Raw genomic sequence first — 15,650 nt, forward strand, 5'->3', positions numbered from 1 at the left:
AAAAACAGAAGCACAAAATACAGGTTTACCACGAGCCGACTGGTTCCATTCATCCTGGCATCGATTTCTCTACAGAACAGAGCTAAGACTGCCAATACCTTCCACGTAAACAAGTCTGCAGTGATATGATTTGGAAATAGTGACCAAGACAGAATCTAGGCTTAGAAACAGATTCCATTGATAAGAAAAAACCCACATTTCTACCTGCTGGAGGCAAATGTTTAAAGCCAGAGTGTTTGAATACCTGAGATTACACCAAAGGCATCTCGATCCCAAGCATTGCCTAATGTACTGAGAAAATAGCAGGAAATTATAACTGGATTGGCAGAGTTAGGTTGTTTTAGAAAGCAATTTATTTTCCCTTCTGACTGAACAGCAAGAAAACTGTCTAAAACTGCCTCTATGAGGTCTGCATCCTTCATGGCTTTTAAGCCTTCCAAAAAAATTAAAAGATGCACAATACAGAAAAGACAGATTTTTTTTTAAGTGTAAAAGGGGAAGATGTTCAGCTGTTACTGAGTCTTCTATATGTTACACATTAACGAACAGACAAGTTCCTTTCCCTGATAGCTTGTTAAGAAGAATTTTTCCAACTATTTGAGTTGGTCTAATAAAAGATATCAGATTTACCCAAAGAACCTTGTCTGCCTATGTCCTTAGACCAACATGGCTACAACCTACACCCCTGACACCTTAATTAAACTACCTATACTCTCAGATATGCTCTTGCTTCAGTCTACACATCATGCATACATTTCGTTCACATTTTAGACACACTGATGTAGAGAGATGGTTGCGATCACTTACTGGCACCTCGTACTACACCATGCATCTCCATTCCCATTGGGATGATCCTGCTGTATCTCGGCTAAGCATAAAATGATAGAAAGGTTCAATCTCTGCCTTGAGGAGCTGATAAGGCGAGTCAAGAACTGGCCAAAAGCATGTCTAGACTAAAACTAGCCTTACAAAAGTAGTTGCTTCAGTAACTCACAGTTGGATGATAAGAAATGATGCCCCATCCTCTTACCATAAGATAAGATCCTCAGTGAACAACTAACATGCCCATGAAGAAGGGCAAGGAAAGGTAGTGTCAGAAACTCTCACTCCCAACCAGAAAGATCACAAAAGATGTTATTAAACCTGAGTCTGAACTCCAACATACCAGGCCTGGCTTGGTGGGTGTGTGGAAAGATGCTGTGCCCTGAACTTCCCATGATGCTGCCCTGCAATTCTAATGAATCTGCAAATTCAGCTAAATACCTGTCATCAATAATCTCAGACAGGACATGAGAAGTAGCAGTCAGGTGGTAACCAAGAAGAATAGGACTATTCCCAACATGGACTATGTCATCCCTGATCTAAGTGGGTACAGAAAGAAAGGGGAGTATTATGTTGCATAGCCCTGCAAAACCCATGGACCGTAATGCACGTCTCCCCAGGAGTCTCTGCCAGGGGAGAGAACTTGGAAGTACAGTAACTTGGACAACCTGACTCCCAATTCACAAGCCACCAATTCTTCAGCATCATCTAATATTTATTAATTCATAGATGTTTGGGTCAGAAGGGATCCAAGTAGATCATCGAGTCTGACCCCCGACCCTGGACAGGATAGAGCACTGGGGTTCGAGGACCCCAGCCAAGTGCATGTCTAGCCCCCTTTCAAAGACCCCCAGGTTAAGGGTGAGCACCACCTCCCTTGGAAGCTCATTCCAGATTCTGGCAACCCTCACCATAAAGAAGTTCTTCCTGATGCCCAACCTAAATCTGCTGTCAGTTTGTGGCCGTTGTTCCTAGTTACTCCAAGGGGTGCTCTGGTAAACAGAGCATCTCCTATCCCACGCTGCTCCCCGCGATGAATTTGTAGGTGGCCACAAGGTCACTTCTCAGCCTTCTCTTGTGGAGGCTGAAGAGATCCAGGTCCCTCAACATTTCCTTGTAAGACTTTGCCTGCAAGCCCCTAATCATATGAGTGGCCCTCCTTTGAACCCTCTCAAGGTTGTCCACATCCCTCTTGAAGTGTGGCGCCCAAAACTGGACACAGTACTCCAACTGCAGCCTAACCAATGACGCATAGGAGGCAAGTTTCATCTCCCTGGATCTGTTCATCATGCACTTGTTAATGCATGATAAAGTGAATTAACTTTACTGATTGCTTCGTCACATTGATGATTCGCGTCCATCTTGGTGTCAACAATGATTCCGAGATCCCTTTCTGCTGCTGTGCTGCTAAGAAGGTCATCCCCCAGCTTGTAAGTGTGTTGGTGATTCCTTCTCCCTAGGTGCAGCACTCTGTACTTGTCTTTGTTGAACTGCATCCTATTCTGTTATGCCCACTTTTCCAACCTGTCCAGATCTGCCTGGATTCATTCCCTACCCTCTAGTGTGTTTAACTTTACCCCATAATTTGGTACCACCTGCAAATTTGGACAGAGTGCTTTCTACACCCTCATCCAAGCCACTTTGTTATTCAATCTGGTTCCTCCATGTACACTTAAATTAAGCCATGCCTCTCTGGAGGACACCACAGCTGTTTATTCTCTCACACTACACTCCTCAAGAATGTTACATGCTTGCTTGACCTGCCTTGTGAATTGTAACTCATGCATCCAAGCAAAGTCTGGTGGGAACATGCCCTGAACTCTGAAATGCTCGTGTCAGATGCCAGGTCAAGACCCAGACAGATCTTCCAACACAGAAGGGAGCAGCACTGGCTTGCCCTGTTTGTACAGTGTTTAAAAGGTCTTTAAGACATACAAGATAGTCATGCTTCCTGGGCATGAGATAGAGCTCAGACAAGGAAGATTAATGATGTACCAAGGCCCAGAATGTCAACATCAATGCAAAGACCATTTGGATTTTTAAATACCCTGTTTTAACAAGGAAGGATCCCTCTTCTTCTAAGCTGCCCAAATAACAATCTCATCCTCCATCTGAGAGCTAAGTAATATATAAAGTAGCACCCAGTGTGGGGTGGAAACAGAAACTCTCCCCATTCTGAAGAGGAAGGGGCTGCAATTGCTATGCAAGGACATCTGGTAATTTTCCACCTTGCTGTCTTGGGCTAGTGTCACAACTTAATGGGCGTTTAATGCGGAGGAAGTGTGAATATCCTTTCTTAGTGGCATGACCTGTGCCATCTCTCTTGATCTTAACAGCAGTCAGATGCAATTCTTGCTTCTAAAATTAACATGCAGTCGTCACATCCTGTCACCTCCAAGCAGCACAGATGTAAACAGGAGGGACTGCATCAGGGAACAGTCAGTAGCATTGTGTTACCACCTTCACACAGCAGCTTGTATAGGCCTCTAGCGTGCAGCAGGGAGTCCCTGCCCAGTGCAGCTTTCACCACATAAAAGTCTCTTCTCTAATGCTTCAAGCCCATCCCTGTAACAGATAGCTGTCTCTCTAGGAGTTGCTTACCTCCTTGTTCTGCTGTGTTTGCTGCCATCGCCACCGCCGCTTCAGGGCTTCCCTTTCCACACCTTTGTCCATTAAGGTATAAAGGGATTTGCGAAGCATGAGATCCCGATCATGGAAACCCCACATGCCTACATAGAGGAGAGAAAAAAAAGGTAGAGTATTAACAGTAGCTGGCATTTCTCCAGCCTCTGCTTTCTAAAGATCACACATGAAAAGCCTTATAATTACCATATAAAACAAGGAAGTAACCACATCTTACTGACTGGGAGCAGAGGCTGGTAAATGATATAACATGTGCAAAGACATCCAGGGAGCAAAACTGCAGAATCCTCAGCTCCCAGCTTACCCAATCATGCTGCAGCCTGCCCCAAACAGGATTTTTATATAGCAAAGAAATATGGGAGGAAAGCACAACTGCTTCAGAGCTGGCATTTGTTCTTTAAAAAAAAAAGTCTTCTTAGCATGGATACACAAAGCATACAGGAGCTTTATATCAGCTGTATATAGATCACCCTAGATAATGAGATACAGGAGACAGGCTGGCTTCCCAACTCTCAAGAAACCAGCCACAAGGAGGAAACATACCACTTCTGTTCACTTAAAATCTCAGATGCCTCAGAGCGTTTACTGTGGTGATGCTTAAGCTGAGGAGGTCCCTGGGGAACTTGGGCACTTAAACCAGTTTGAGTCTGGAAAGTGGTATCCAAACATCAGATGCATGGGCAGCTCTGCTCTATGTCTTTACAAATATAGCAAGAGGAAAGGGCAGCTGCTCAAGGTAGTGAGTGGCACCTCCAGATTTCTAGTAGCACAGATACTTATGTAGCCCCATCACTGCAACATCTCACAGCTGTGCTGACTTATCTTCCCTGCGATGCCCCATTTGAAGAGACCTTGCCAAAATGAAACCTGCAGAGGGGATGGAACTTAACCCGATTTCTTCCAGTCCAGACTCAAACTCTTAACCATGGACTAGACCATCCTTCCTCTTACAGTGAATGAAAAAAACCAACAGATGAGGTACCAGGATACCCAAAAGCTTGCCTATACCTATACCAACCATACAGCTGGTCCAATAAAAGATGTCACCTACTTCTCAAAAACAGATGAGCCTATTTATACGATTATGCAGAACTGGAGTTCTTTGAAGCCTGGCAATATGTGCTTTGAGAAGCTTTTCACCATTTCTTCTGCCTTTATCTATGTTCTCTCCCATCCCACCCTAACCTTAAGACCCACCATTTCAAAATCTGCTTGCTGCCATGACCTTGCAGCTCATTAGTCCCCAGGAAGCTACAAATTCCTAGTGACCGACTTGTACATTGACAGAGAGGCCTTCCACAGCATACTTCTGCAAGCCTCAGTGGAGGGGGCTGCTTATATTGTGTGTGTCATGGCTGTGCAATCTTATCCTGAGCTTTGCGTCTAGCAGCAAAGGCAATTAAATAAAGATTCTGCGCTGTATGATTTTTCTGCAAGACGGAAAGAAGCCCGAGCTGTATTATTCCAACATAAAATTATCTTTGCCTAAGCAGTGCCAAGGATGGTTGCTTGCCACATTTTCACAGCAGGAGAGCCTATTTCTCCTCCATACAGTTTCCTTTCAGAAATCCATAGCTAAAAATACACGCGTTTGGAGGGGAAAGAAAAGAAGGAGCTGTGGATTTCAGCCTACTGAAACATAATGGGACTCGGGCACAGTGGGAAAGCTCTACGTGCTCGAAAATAAGCTCGGGGATTGTCTTATTCAAGTGGGGAGAGTTCGCACACAAGGGAGCTTATTCATTCTGCTTCCAGGACAGGTCATCACAGAAGTGCTGGTAGGCAGAGCCATCCCTGCCTCTCTCAGCTGCCTCCTCAGCCTCACTTCCAGGGCTGCAAATTACAAGGCAGGGCCTAGTGCTTTTAAGATTAGAGAGAGCAAATATTGTGTATAGGGCTGGAAGGAAAGGCCGGGAAGAGGCACGTTTGGAAGAAGCAGGCAGGAATAAGAATCAGATCATTGTCTCATCCCATGCTATTATTACCCCCCACCACAACCTCCCTTCCCATCTTACCTAGAGAGGCAGCATGAAGCAGGCAGTTCCCATCCCCTGTAGTGGCCAGAGGAAGTAGCCGTTGGCAGCTGGGGTCAACATTCACCCACCAGTTCAGGCGACCTGTGGGAGTATTTCAGGGGAGAGAAGAGACCGGTCATGAATGTGCAGCAGTTACAGGAAAACTGATGGTTGTCTGCTCAAAAAAAAAAAAAAAAGGGGGAATGGGCTGGGATTCAGCCCAGGAGTCTGCTCTGAGCATAACCACACGATCGCTTTCTGCTTCGGAGAGAAGTGCATTGCTATGGTCTCTCTGAAGCGATGCCTCCCACCCCAGTTCTCTCCCTGCAGTACCATGTGAGAAGCTGTTTAAGAAAGAAAAAGTTAAAATCAGTAGGGGAAGAAACACTGGAAAAAACAGAGCCAGGAGTCCACAAAGCAACAGGCAAAACACTGAGGGACCTCTCTGAAATCATCAGCTGGATAAGCAAGTCTGAGAGACTTCAGGGCTTACTTGACTGCAATCCTGCCTCTACACCAGAGCAGGACTCGGTTTGGTCAGTGGCCCTCGAAGCTGTGGCTTCCCTCGCAGGAGACGCACAAGCGTTCCTTGTGACCGGCGCTGGGCAATGCCCAGGTAGAAGCTAATGAAACCTCCAGCATGTTAAAACCACAGAAATCATTCACATGCACAAGGGTGGCAGATGCAGATGTGGAGGAAGGGTAGGGACGGGACTGCCTGTGCCAGACGTGGCAGGTACCCAAATCACTGCCCAAGCTTACACCAGGCAAATACACCTGTTCTACCAGACATGCACACAGTGCCTCCTATCAGAAAAGCAGGCGGTTTTTCCCCAGCAGAAATGCACAGAGCTATGCAATGCTGCACTATTGTTAAGTCGGCGCCTCAGCCCCATTTCACAGGCAACAGAGACTAAGCAATTTACCCAGAGGTATAAAATGTAAGGAGCAGGGTTGAAAACAAGAGCCAGGACTCCTGCCCACCCCTTTCTCCAGCCCAGGCTTTGGCTAAGATCAACCTTCTCCCTATGGGTACTTGAACACCACCACAAAAAGTAGGATGAGATCGATTCTCATCTCAAGCGATTCATAAGCAACCCAACACCCTATCCACCCAGGTAGGCACTCCCGCACAACTTATGGATCAAAATAAACAGTATTCACCCTGGAGCTGGATGCTATAATGCCATGCTCTATAAGATTGGCTTAAAAGGACAGCCCAATATGCGAGTGTGATGATGCACCAGACGGCTGACCACCTCCACACATGTACAGCATACTCAGGACGAGGACCTGGCAAGCACCAACGATAACGCAGTTGTGTGGCTCCACCATATTAATGACGCGTAGAGGGGGAAATGAAGTATACGAGAAGAAGAATCTTCTCCTTCCATCCATCCCTTTTTTCCAGGCCTGAAACAGTCCAAAAAGGCTGCAAGCTTTGTTAAAAGCATTGGCCTTGAACAAAGGGTTTGCTGATTCTCAGCTGCAAACAACAGTGGCTTGTTTCTTCTGCAGGTTTAATTGTACACATCTTAAGCAGCCAAAACCATACAGTACAATGTGTCCATCTTTTCTGCATGGCAAAGCAGAGTTTGGGGAAGTTTATCCATTCTACCAGCTAAGCAATACACATCTTAAGCACCTGCAACCAAACAGCATAATTCTTCTCTTTCCTCTACACGCCAGTTCAGGAACAAAGTTTGGGGAAGTTTACTACCAGCTGGGCAGCTTTTGAAAGGGTCTTTCCCCCACGTTAATTTGAGCAGCTAATATAAGAAATGGCAGAGACTGGTGCTTTGTACTTTTCAAAAAAGGACCTGCAGAGATGGTCCCACTAACAAATCCCCTATAAAGGGAATATGTGGAGTGTGGTGGTACAGAGCACAGCTGGAAGGAGTCAAAGCTCTGCTTGGACAGAAAGCAAAGCTAGTCTGCAGTCCTTTTGAGAAGCAGCCATATTCCAAGCCACCTGAACCAGGTTTCGGCTTACTGGGTGCTATTAAACCATGTTCCTTGGCTCTGAACGCCTACTGCTAACCTCTCTGTAATGAGCCAGTTGAGCTCCAAGCAGCATGCAGTGGGCTGCTATGCCTCTATTCCTATTGCAATCGAGACGCAGCCACCGGTGACCCTCCCGGTCTTTAGTCGAACCAGCTCTTTTTCCAGCATTGCAAATGAGCTTTCCCCGTTTAGAGACTGTGTGCTGCTCCACGCAGACGGCGCTTCTAGCAAGTTGGGGATACAGATTTCTCGCAACTTCTTTGCAATCTCCGCCCTGAGGAATGCAGAAGAACTAAAAGAAAAACCAGTGCAAGCACCATAAAGGGAGAAAAAAACCCCGAGAAAGCATCAAATGGAGGGTCAACTGCAATTCGATGCCAGTAATTTCTTTTCTCGGGATTAGAAAAGGAATCCACTCGAGTTGAAAGCTGTTTAGTACACAACTGGGGGGGACGACAATAGCTCCACTCACCAAGGCAGGCTATTTTCAGTCAATATAGCTTCTGGCACAGTAAAGCTGCAACCCATTGCCAAATGGATCACTGCCAGACGAGTAAATTGAGAAACAAAACAGCTTCTAACAAAAGCTAAACAAAATTTAAGGCTACTGTAGTGACTCTTAAGCCTTTTGTCTGCCTCGCGTGTTTTCTCGGGAATTTGTTTTTTGTTGCAGTTGCAAAATGAACGCATTCGAGAGTCAAAAAGCCAGGAAAGCACAGCCAGGCTCTGGTTACTGTCTGAACAGACTGTGCAGCTTAGCCTGAAAAGCCAGGTTGGAGTCGGAGGATACACCTCGAAGACATGCTGCCAACAGACATGCGGACAGGACGCAGCGCGCACATCCAGAGTGACGTACGAGGAGTGATTTGTACCTTTCTGCGCATGCCAAGTTATGCAAGAGGGGTCATCTCTACTCTGTTACTCCAAAAGGCTGGCTCCGAAAAGCTGCTGTAGAAAAGGCCAAGAGGCCCCCTGAAGTACGGAGAATGAGAGACTCCTAATAACTATTCCTGGGGGAGGTATCTTAAACTGCATGCGCTGCTGCAGGGGATAACAGCTCCCTATTTGAGAGGCCAAGCTTCCCCCTTCAGTGATAGGGTTACACTAGGAGTGGCCTTGATTAGCAAGGCAAATGAATAGGAGAAAGTAGGGCTAATTGTAACCCTATAAGCACTGATGGGCCACTCTGAACTTCCCCCACTATAATCCCGGCTGCTCCTCCTTTTTCAACCTAAGTGCTAGCTAGCATCCTGCCTTGATGCTGGCTAGACAGGGGAGTTGCTACAGACTTCAATGCAAAGTGAGATCAGACACCGACAAGCTCCTTCCTCAGCCTTTATCACCGGGATGGATCTAATGAGTAGCTTTAGAGATGTTGGTTTCAAAGGCTGCAACCTGGTTCAAATGCCAAGACCAGGATTTGTGCAAGATGCAATTATTTTCATGGTGCAACCTATTTGTCCGAACGAGATCAGGGCCTGGCTGTGTGCGCTTGTGCCGTGCTCCAAAGAAATCCTAATCTATATTGGCCAGACGGATAGGAAGAAAAACAGCAGTTCCCTACCATGGAACAGATGATGAACAGTGCCCCGGAGACAGCAAGTGGCTTGCTCAAAAGCCACAGAGCGCCAAGCAAAGGAACCACTGCCTTCACCACAAAATCATTCTTCCGCTGTCATGGGACAAGGCTGCTGCTACAAGGAACAACCCATCCTCTTGCTCCCCAGGCCGACACAGCTCATTTAACACCAACACCCACCACCGTCTTTGCTGCGTTACTGCAAAACACATTTTTTTCCTACTGAATCACAGGGTTGGGGGGGGTGGGGGAGGGTTGGTTTGAATCAAAACTAAAACCAAGTTATGAGACCAAAGGAATGGAAAGCACAGTTAATAGAAAAAAAAGAAAAAAAAAAATCAGTATCCAAGTTCATTGTAATATTAATCATCGTTTCTGCCATTCACAGCCTTTTTACATACAAAATAACCTAGCTGACCCCTGCTTTCCTCATCAGAGCTAGGAAAGCCCACACGCATGCAGAGATATGACAGGAGTCTGCGGTGACAATTTGTTTCCTTTAAAATCTGACAGCTACAAAAGGTTTTTCCGACATCCTGGTGCACATCTCTGTTTTCTCCTTGAATAGACAGCCGCCTTCAATCCATATAAACTTCCTGAACCACTTAAGACCTGCACATGGCATGTAAGGGACAGGCCAGAATAAAAACCCGGTATCCACAGGAAAGATCCAGCAAAAGCAGTGACAGCACCTCCAATTTGACCCCAAAGCCTTATAGATGGTTCCTCCAGGATCAGATGTAACAGGATAATTCTGGGACAGATTTGAATGCTCGCCGCTCCACTGAGGATGCCAAGAGAGAGGCCGACTCGCCACAAACGTAGTGGTGATGGTTTTGCAGTGTGGGCACCCACCCAACAAGAACAGGAGAGAAGCTGCATATTCCATTACAGCCCTTCCCAGCCCTCCCCAGGTCCCAGGGAGCTTTTCATTACCATTTTGCAATCGTGTTGGTCTAGCAATGAATCTGACTTCATGGTGCCTCTCCCCATGAGTAAGAGCTGGTCCGGCCAGTGACTTTATTTAGCCAGGGGACCTGCAGAAGCTCAGAAAGCCAAATACACAGCATGCAGCATTTAGGGAGAAGTGGGAAAATGCATGCGTGTATAGAAAGGCCAGCAGAAGGTACCACCCTGGAAGAAAGAAACCTTTATTAAGGCCAGCAGCAGCCTTGTATTGATTCCTCTTATCATCTGTAACCAAACACAAGAGGTTTCTATTCTCAGCAGAAGGCATCTGTTTACCATTCATTCCCTGCCTCTGCATCAGTGGGGGAAATTGTGCTCGAACGACAGGACATGCCTAAAACTGAACTCATCATACAGCAATTTTTAATAGCCTGCCTACAGATGGCATTTTGCAGATTGCAGGACTGTAACCTATGAGTGGAAGAAAGCACAAGTCCTATTGCCAATGGGCTTGGGCAGGATGAGAGCTATTCAGCATCACTCAATTCATCTCCAGCAGGGGAACGGGAGTCAAAGGCAGCAGAGATCTAGGGTTTACTCCCAGACTTCCATGTGACAACAAATAAATCACTTCCGCCATTTCTTCCACTGTAAAAAGGGCAGTACTCCCTCCCTTCAGAAGCATGAGAGGGAGGCTTCTTTTATTCATATTTATGGAAGCTTTTTGGATAACAAAATCATGCTAACAATTACTGGCCTATAGACTGTTTACTGCATCCCCTAAGCACCCTGTGTGCTAAATCGATAAAGGAAGTCGCTAAAACAAAAACAACCCCCAAAACCAGCAAATGACACTTGGAAGGTTTCAAGCTATTTCCTAAACATGCTCTATTTCTCTGTTTAAGAAACACTCACATTTGTCATACACCCACACACACACAATCCCACCTCCAGAGCACTTGATAAACACCAGCTAATGTATCCTACCATCACACCAGAGTACCAGGTATTATTGGCATGCAGATAAGAAAGCCAAGACCACCAAAAGCCTAACCCAGCCCAGTTCAGTTCTGGGCTCCCTATCACTAGGTCTAGCTGAAGGCATGTAATGTGTGGTTTTAACAGCTAAGGCTGCTGCAAAATTATGAGCAAAATACAGCTCTGAGAGTTGAGATGAGCTCTTAACCCTATGCAAGAACACGCATCTCAAATGCAGTCTCCATATTACCACATTTTCTCATGTACACCATGCAACTTTCCCCCCAAAACCAGCCCCCCTAAATTGGGGTGCATTAAGCTGGGAAGCTGGATTTTTTTCCCTGAAATAGAAGCTTTGATTCCAGCTCCACAGCACACCAGCTCTGGTATTATCATTTAGGCAAGTGAAGGAGGAGTCCATAGCCCGTTATTCTTGACTTCATAGGTGTAAACAATCATCTCTTCTTTTTAATAGTCATTCCATTAATCAAGCTAACCTTCCTGGGGCAATTTTGCAGTGCACTAGGGCTTCTGGTCTCTTATTTCACAGCTCTTAAACTCTTTTCAAGATCATAGGTCCACCCATGGAGACCAGTCTTCATCTGCAGCTAGGTTTAGTTAGGCAGGAAAGGGAGGGGGGTGTCAGCTGAAGATTAGGCTTTGTCCCTGCTCTCTTCAGCCTTAATTCTGGAAAAAAAAATATCTTCATAATGCCTTTCAAACACCTAGATGTGTAATAGGCGAGAAAATACGGTAGCAAAATAGATGCACAATGGCCATCTAGATATGACCAGAGGCCAGGATGAATGAAATTTGTTTTCATGAGGCAGGATGGTTTCACAGATTGCCAAGCCTGCAGGTAACAAGATCACTCGTATCAAGTGTTCATTTCCAAAAACCTCAGTATATTTATTACAAGGACGCTCAAACGGATCAGGTCTAAAATTTAACCTACCTTAAAAATGTGTTCCCTCTAGAGGAACCACCTTCCGGTTACGGCCATACATTGGTGGTAGGAGCAAGAAACATGTGGGAGTATGTTGAAAAGTTAAGATCAGGCTGTTAAAACGAGATGGGAATTTGTGCCTTGAGTATGGAGTTTTTTTTATATTCTATTTTTAAAGGCTTCGGAGGAAACCACATGCTTATTATCACTATTCACCTGAGTGCCCCCAGCCACTCCTCACAAGTCATGTCCCCAAGCCCCCAAACCATTTTCTTTGCCCTTTGCTAGATAGACCTCTCTCTCCAATTTGTTCACATCCTTTCTATAGTGGGGGGCGCAAAACTGGACACAGGACTCCAGATGTGGCCTCACCAGTGCTAACGAAGGGGAAGAATCACTTCCCTCAATCTGCTGCCAACGCCCCTACTAATGCAGTCCAGGATGACGCTAGCCTTCTTTGCAACAAGGGCACACTGTTTACTTTTATTCAGCTTCTTGTCCACGGTCACCCCCAGGTCCTTTTCTGCTAGCTTGCATCTATTTTCATATAGTGTGTTTTTGAAGTGTTTACACATATTTGGAAGGGATGCAAGCTGCAATCTGCTGTCTTATATTATGAAGAAACAGTGCACAGAGATGAAATCTCCACTGGGGGAGGTGGATGCATTATTTGGTAACATTCAAAAGTCACCCGAGCAGATAACAGTGAACACTAGTTGCTTTCAGTGCCGACAGACAAAACAAAGCAGCTTTAAGCCTGTTTACATCCTCCTCTCAACTCTGCAGTTTGTTTCCCTGCTACAGAAAGAATCAAACTGACATTATCCATCACGGATACAGAGTGTATCATCCCTGTAATGTGTTCAATTCTTTGCAGCTTGGAGCCTGTAAACAGCAGCACAGACCAGCTGACACAGCGGCAGCTCGCTACTGCGTGATATTAGTGTTAATAAAACTTAACAACAACAAAAAAAAAAGGTAATACCCCCCAGGGTAAAACTTACCAGCCTGCTCCAATGCTGCCAGCATCGACTGCTCAATGAGATCACGCTCAATGAAGCTCCGAAATTCCTCGTTGTAGATGGTGAGGTCCGGCAACTGGAAAGTGCAAATGGGCATCTCCAGCAGGTGTTCGCTGCTGCCATTGCTGGAGACGTGGGAGCGGGCCAAGGAGACAATGGTGGAGCTGGCGTGAGAAATCCCCCGGGACAGGCGTTTCTCTGAAACCCACAGGAAGGAAGAGGGGTGTGAGAGCTGCATTTCTTGACCCACATGCCTCTATGAAGAAGCGCCAAACCTCACAACAGGACATGCCCATAGTCACAACTGGGAGGGAAGGCATTGTAACAGGGGAGTAGTAGGCTTCATTTCTCTCCTGCTAAGCAAAACTCAGGATAGACTCGAGTGACCCAAATTCTACCCCGTCTCCGAATCCTTTCATGACCTGAGACAAACGATTTTGCCTGCGTGCCACAATACCCACAACCCACCACCTGGATAAAAGGTTTGATCAGCCACAACAGTCCATGGTCTAGTTATTTAACATAACCAAAGTGCCTTAGAGGAAAGGCAAAAGCAAAGGAACTGCAGTGAAGCAACTCCCAGCCTTTCCATTCACTGCAAGGAGAGCTGTCAAAGGCCTTGTTATCTGTTAGCTGCTGTTGGCATGACAGGCACTGAATTCCAGCATGGGAAGAGTTTCCAGTTTGAAGAATAAAAAATGTAAAGGCAGCAGCTTCCTCTCTTCTCTGGATTTGGCACCGATTCAAACAATGACCAGCGCCCCTGTAAAATCAGACTGTGTCTGGTCCTCTGCCTCACACCAAAAAGACACAGCCCAGCGCAGCCGTGGGGAATGACGGCTTTGCAATACTATTGCAGCTGCTACGTTCTGGGATGTAACTGTGCTCAAAGGGTCTCCAAAGTAAATCAAAGACCTTTTGGCAACCTCTGCAAGGTTTGGGATGCAGCTCTGCATTCAGTACTGTAGAACCCTCCTCTCTCTCCCAAGCTACTGTCCTCTTAGGCCACAAAGGCCGACACTCAAGAGGGATGTGGACAGCATGGAGCGGGTCCAGAGGAGGCCACTCATATGATCAGGGGACAGCAGGGCAGGCCTGACAAGGAGAGGCTACGGGACCTGAACCTGTTCAGCCTCCAAAAGAGAAGGCTGAGGGGGGATCTTGTGGCCTGTTATAAACTAGTCAGGGGGGACCAGCAGGCACTGGGGGAGTCACTGTTCCCCCGAGCACGACCAGGAGTGACCAGGAATAGTGGTCACAAGCTGGCAGAGGGTAGGTTTAGGTTAGATATCAGGAGGCGCTACCTCACACAGTCAGGGCGGCTAGGGTCTGGAACCAACTTCCAAGAGAAGTGGTGCTGGCCCCTACCCTGGGGGTTTAAAAGGAGGTTAGATGAACACCTTGCTGGGGTCGTTTGACCCCAGTGCTCTTTCTTGCCATGGCAGGGGGTCGGACTAGATGATCTGTTCAGGTCCCTTCTGACCCTAGAAACTATGAAACCAGTTAGCACAGAACTGGTAATGGCAGCGTGAGTGAGTGTGCCTGAGCCTATTTCTTTTCTAGCTAAATGCCACCTCCCACATCTCTAGCAGGAACAGCCCATAGGGACCAGGTCCAGGGACCAAAAAAACCCCATGACTTTTTTTTAAAGCCATTTCCGATCTACCACATGACTATGTGCTGTTAGGCTGGAAAATGCCCCAGAAATCCCACTCACCTTGCACAATGTCGTCCTGGCGCTGGAGCGGTGGCCGCATGGGCCGAGCGGCCTCCTTCTCCAGGGGTTTGTAGCTGCGCCCTTCGTTAAAGGAATGCGGCAGGTTCCCTGCGTGCACCTGTCTCAGCTGTTCAAAGTCACTCAGCGCCGCATTCATGTCCCAGTTTTTACCTTGGTTGGGAAGAATAATAAAGACAGTCACCATTTGAGGGAGGTGGAAATCAAGCCAGCTGTGAAACATGGTGCCCTTGTAGGAATCCTGCCTTAAAAAGCCAGAGCAAGCAGCGATCAATCTCTTGGCCAATGGTAACTCCAACCTGGAAAGAAACATCACCGAGTCCAAGCTCAGCAACGCAAACTGAATATGCCCAGCACAGAAGACCGAGTGGGATAAAAACCGGCTCCAATTTATTCCCTTTTGCACTTTGAAAGGCATCCATTTTTATCCAAATTGGAGTGTTGTAACCGTGATGGTCCAGGAACTATGTGAGAAGCAAGGACATCCGACGCCTGAAAACTTGCCTAATACTTCTAACTGTACAGTTGGTCCAAGAAAAGATCGTTGTTAAAAAAAACCACAACCCTTACTTATGGCATATTATCAGAATATAGCTGCACTGATCTTTATTCTTCCTTCACATTCACCAGCCACCCTGTATCCACACCAGTTGGCCGTCTGATTGAGGTCATACTCGGTATTGTTTTGTAAGCTGCTTCGACCGCATTAAAGAAATGTGTTACAATGCAAGCACCATTTGCTCCCTGACAGAACAAAAAGTAAACAGCTTTCCATATCACCCATGTCACTGGAGGGCAATACTAAAATTAAATGGTCCATCATAGACAAATCCAATATGGTGTTTTTTTAAATTATATATATATATATATATATATATATATATATATATATATATATACACACACACACACACACACACACACACGTATTTCCACATAAATTTAATTAAGGGAAGTGAAACTTCCATTTCATATCAGAAGACAAGCCCCAAAAGTG

At 46.2% G+C, this 15,650-nt stretch overlaps 1 protein-coding gene across 1 annotated transcript in view; it reads right to left on the minus strand.

The window, feature by feature from the left end:
- OTUD7B (OTU deubiquitinase 7B) overlaps positions 1–15,650 on the minus strand; it is a 60,546-nt gene that overhangs the window by 13,662 nt on the left and 31,234 nt on the right. The window contains exons 3-6 of the mRNA XM_090053038.1: positions 14,636–14,806; positions 12,901–13,116; positions 5,481–5,582; positions 3,424–3,551 (exon numbers count right to left, since the gene is read on the minus strand). Of these exons, the coding sequence (XP_089909164.1) occupies positions 3,424–3,551; positions 5,481–5,582; positions 12,901–13,116; positions 14,636–14,806 (617 nt within the window). The remainder of the gene's footprint in view (positions 1–3,423; positions 3,552–5,480; positions 5,583–12,900; positions 13,117–14,635; positions 14,807–15,650) is intronic.

Source organism: Crocodylus siamensis, chromosome 6, assembly GCF_052110815.1.
Source record: "Crocodylus siamensis isolate JL-2025a chromosome 6, ASM5211081v1, whole genome shotgun sequence".
In the NCBI taxonomy this organism is placed as follows: Eukaryota; Metazoa; Chordata; order Crocodylia; family Crocodylidae; genus Crocodylus; species Crocodylus siamensis.